We start from the raw sequence: 4460 nt of genomic DNA, 5'->3' as shown, positions 1-4460 counted from the left end.
GTTTTATCCATGTTTTATCTGCATTTATTCTGTATACATGCTATTGTAAACAATGTTCAGATAAACCTCTTTATGTTCTTGTTTATTTATTTCCATTAGACAAAGTCCAAGGAACCAGATTCTTAGTCAAAATGTAGGCACATTCTAAGACTTCTGATGTACACTGCTGAACTGATCCACAAAAGAAAACCTGTACCAATTAACACTCCCAGCGACAGCACAAGAGAGTGCTGGTTTCCCCACGCCCTCACTAGCCCTGGCTGGAAACCACAGCTTTGCAGGAAGGCGCTGTGAACTGGTGCACTCTTTGTCTTTCTCTCCCCCTCCTAGAACTCAGTTGCTCAGTGTGTCAATCCAGGCTTCAGTCCGGTAGACCTTCTGATCTGCTCCAGGTGACGAAAACTCTCTCTCTGGTTTGCTGCCTGCAATCCTGTCATGTGGATCCTATAAAGGGAGTAGCTGCAGGCACATTACACAAAAGGCTCTGACTCCACTAAACCACCACCTGCTCCTCAGGCCACCCTTCAACTATGAACTTCCTGCTCCTGGTCTTTGCAGCCTTTGGATTCCTGGCCCAGGTGACCCCAGGTAAACTGGATGGAGAGGGGGAAGGAGAGCTGGGGGCCAGGAACACTAGCAGATCTGGTTGCTCTGGTGACAGACAGCCAGGCTGGGAGGAGGCAGGGCTCACCCCACTGGGTTCCAGTCTAAAGTACAGGTCTCCCAACATCCACCACTGGCTTCAGTTCCCCATACCCAGCCACCACCCTATACAACCTTGTACAAAAACTTGTTTCCTGTTCTAGAACAAGAGTCAGCCTCAACCTGGTCCAAAATATCTTTCTTTCGCTTTATGTGAGCTCCCTATTTCTAAGCTCCTAAGACACGGAGATGGCTTCTTTCTTAACCATTTGCATCCTTTGAGATCAGTCCTGGGTTAGAGTTCAGAGGAGATATTGAGCCTGGAGGGAAGAGATTTAAGGTCCTGTCCCCATGCCCAACAGTAGGCTGGCTGGTAGGCAATGGAAGGAGACCTCTTAGAGGACAAGTTGGCACAAGATGGTAAGTAAGGTGCTCAGCCCGAACGCTGGGGTGAGGAGGGACTGCAGAGCCACAGAGACAGAGATCAGAGGAGGGCTTTCTTCACATGGTGTAAAAGAAGGAAGAGGGTGTTCTAAGAGGCTGGTGCTGTGAGCAGGCACAGAGCACTCAGATAAATAAAGCCCTCAGATTTGGCCAGAAGGTGGTCCCTGGTGTCCGGCACTGCGTGAATGCAAAGACATCCTGTCTGTAGCGGCCACTACTTTCCCTTTAATGAATGAGGAATGATTTGACTCCCTCTATCCCCGGTCCCGAGGTTGACTGATATTTACAGTTTTAGTTTCCCTGAAAACAAATGAGGCAGAAACATGATAAAAGGGAGCCTGAAAATAGCCCCTATTCCCCTTCTCAAGTGTTCAAGCTCCTCCCTGACAATGAAGATCTAGCTCCCTTCCCCTCCTTTTTCCCTTACATCATTTTCTGCAATATCAAATATTGCAAAATTACAGGCCTTAACTAGCTTCAAAGATGCAGACACTGGCAAAGAGAAAGAGCTCTCGGAGTTCCCAGAGGCCATCAGTCAAGGGAGATTTTGTCTCCTCTTCACCACCCTCCCAAGTCTATTTGCCCAATACCTTAATCACACATTTCAGAATAAAGAGCCAAACAATCCCATCTGGCCCTGACCCCTTGGCAGTCCCTGTGCTGCTTCTAACCTTGGCTTCTCTGTCTTTTCCTCTCCCATGCAGTCAGTGGGGGCTGGCCAAAATGTGGGGTTAATACTCCAGGATACTGCAGGCTGTTTTGCCACTCGAGGGAGAGATCAACATTCTTGTGTGACAGGAACAGGCGATGCTGTGTCACACGCACCTTCTTGCCAGGACCTATCGGGTCACTAGATTTCCATAAACCTAAGTCCTCACGCAGAAAAAACACAAGAAGCCGAAGCAAGGATCAACAAACAACTGTATCACCATCAAACCTGTCATCACCGCCAACTCTAAGAAATACCGTTTCCACAACTTAAATTTCCCCCTTTGAGAACTAGCAAAAGCTTCCTCCTTCTGGAGCTTCCATTTATGACCAACCCCCAAACTCCCATCTTCTACATCAGTCTGTCATTCATCTGGCAACTAATTTGGAGTTTGTATCTATCCTATAAGAACAATCATTAGGTGGACTTATCCACAGGGTATCTGTCAGCTGGGTCCTCCAAGGAGCAAAATACCAAGACAGAATTAGAAATGCAAAAGATTTATTGGGATAGAACACCTGTGATGGACAAAGGTGAGAGGGAGCAGAATTAGGAGGGAGAGACTTCAGACTGCAATGCCGGCCTGATACTTAGAAAAGGAGAGAAGGACAGAAAGAGGATTGCATAGGAGGAGCCTGGGATTGCAGTTCTGTGGAGGATAACTACCATTAATAAGCACATGTGTTTCACAGAGCCTAACTTATAGCTTAGTAGGACCACCGTCCCTAGATTTTAGAAGGGCCAAAGCCCTTAGCACAGGTTGTAGCTTAGTGGGGCCACAGCTCTGTAGTTTAAGGAAAAGCCTAACTCTTTAGAATTGTACATAGAAATGCTAAGCTTGGGAAAAACAGAAAACTTTCCCAGGACTAAAGTCTCTGTTGTAGAAAAAAAAATTGTCACACAGCAAAAATGCTTGCTCTAAGGGCAGTCGTCCTTGGTACAGCTAAACCTAATGATGGGAAAGTATATGAGCTAAAAGCTTCAAGGTTAATGGTTGGGGGATGTTCCTCATCTCACCTTTAGCTGTTTAAGTTTCTTGGGAAACTAAGTGTTGCCATGACGATTGTTCTTTTTGTAACCACCTGTGTTCCTCTTCTGTAACTTACTTGCCTGGACAATAAAACTGAGAGAAAGCCTGGTTCGGTGTTATTCCTAACAAATCTTCTCTCTTGAAGGAATTGCCACTGGGATTAACTCTTTTGGGCCTCTCACTGCTCTGGAGAAATGGGCTTTGAGTAATCCTTTGTGTCTCTGTCACCTTGGGAGAGGTGACACAGTTCTAAGAAAGTCTCAGCCAGGCAAATGGCAAGGCCCAAAGCAAGGCTTGCTTCTCAGAGGAGTTCTGCCTAGGACTGGGATAGCCAGGCTCTAGTATCCCACTGGGCTCAGTCACTGGCTAGGAAGAGACCCTAGAGAACATGGGGTGAATGCTACCATAGATCTGGAAGCACGGTGGCTAGAGGCTGCCCACCAATTACCTCCTCATGGCAGGTTCTCTTGAAGGGAGATGTGAGCAGTGCACCCCCATGGGCCACAGAGTGTAAGGAAGGGAGAGAAAGAAGCTGAATGTGTATGTTTGGCCAGCCAGGTAGATTGACAGATGAGGAATTCATTTATTCATTTGGACAATAAAACAGACAAAATACATAGACCCCACATTGCTAATACACCCTGAAAGCAAGACTTTGGTGATGCTCGTGACTCGAACATGCCCACCCACAGTATAAAATTGTAGTAATCCTTTTGGAAAGCTGTGTGGAAATAAGTACAAAGAAGCAGAACTTTTATTTGTTTAATCCACTAAACATTACTTTTGAAAATCTACTTATTGTGAGTTATCCAGAGGAAGTAAAAAGTTATGGGCACAAAGGTGTCCAATGCAACGTTTTTTAAAATGATAAGAAAATGAAAAAACCCTCAATGCTGTAATATTATATACTAACAACTTGTATAATTATGCACAAATAGAAATACTTATAGAGTAACAAAACATGCTAATAATATTGTTCAAAATTGCATTTGTGCCATGGTTGCCTTTATGTCAAAATTGCCTCTTAAATGATGCAAGAAAGCTCAATAAAATCATGCCTTTTTTAATTTGTTGGAAAGCAATATCATGCATAAATTTCTTCTCAGTTTGATGTCTATTAATTTTGTACATTTATATATATGACAGGCACCAACTTCCACCCGAGAAGAACAAACCAGAACACTCAGATCTAAACAATTAAAAGCAGTCCTACAGACTAGCTAACCATATGAAAAAAATTTAACAGCAATTCCCTACCTCACATCTTAGACCAAAATTAATTCCAGATGTTTTAAAAATGACAATGTGAAAAATAAAGTATTAAAAGATTGTATAGTTAGGGCCGGCCCCGTGGCTCACTCGGGAGAGTGTGGTGCTGACAGCACCGAGGCCACAGGTTCGGATCCTATATAGAGATGGCTGGTGCGCTCACTGGCTACGCGTGGTGCAAACAACACCGAGCCAGGGGTTACGATCCCCTTACCGGTCAAAAAAAAAAAAAAGATTGTATAGTTAAATATTTAATTTGGGAGCAATTTAGGAAGTTCTTACTAAATACAACAACAAAGGCAGAACTCATGTAAGAATAAATTGATTAGATGGCATAAAACGTTAAACATCTGTACATCAAAAATA

At 44.1% G+C, this 4460-nt stretch overlaps 1 protein-coding gene across 1 annotated transcript; it reads left to right on the top strand.

Moving 5' to 3' along the window:
• The first annotated feature begins 530 nt into the window (after window positions 1-530).
• DEFB132 (defensin beta 132) lies at window positions 531-3296 on the top strand. The gene is made up of 3 exons (XM_063088555.1): window positions 531-588; window positions 1791-1932; window positions 3287-3296. Exons 1-3 carry the CDS (start codon window positions 531-533, stop codon window positions 3294-3296), a joined length of 210 nt encoding a protein of 69 aa, XP_062944625.1.
• The last annotated feature ends 1164 nt before the right edge of the window (window positions 3297-4460 follow it).

This window comes from Cynocephalus volans, chromosome 1 (assembly GCF_027409185.1).
Source record: "Cynocephalus volans isolate mCynVol1 chromosome 1, mCynVol1.pri, whole genome shotgun sequence".
Lineage (NCBI taxonomy): Eukaryota > Metazoa > Chordata > Mammalia > Dermoptera > Cynocephalidae > Cynocephalus > Cynocephalus volans.
This window is presented reverse-complemented; position numbering and strand designations above follow the sequence as displayed.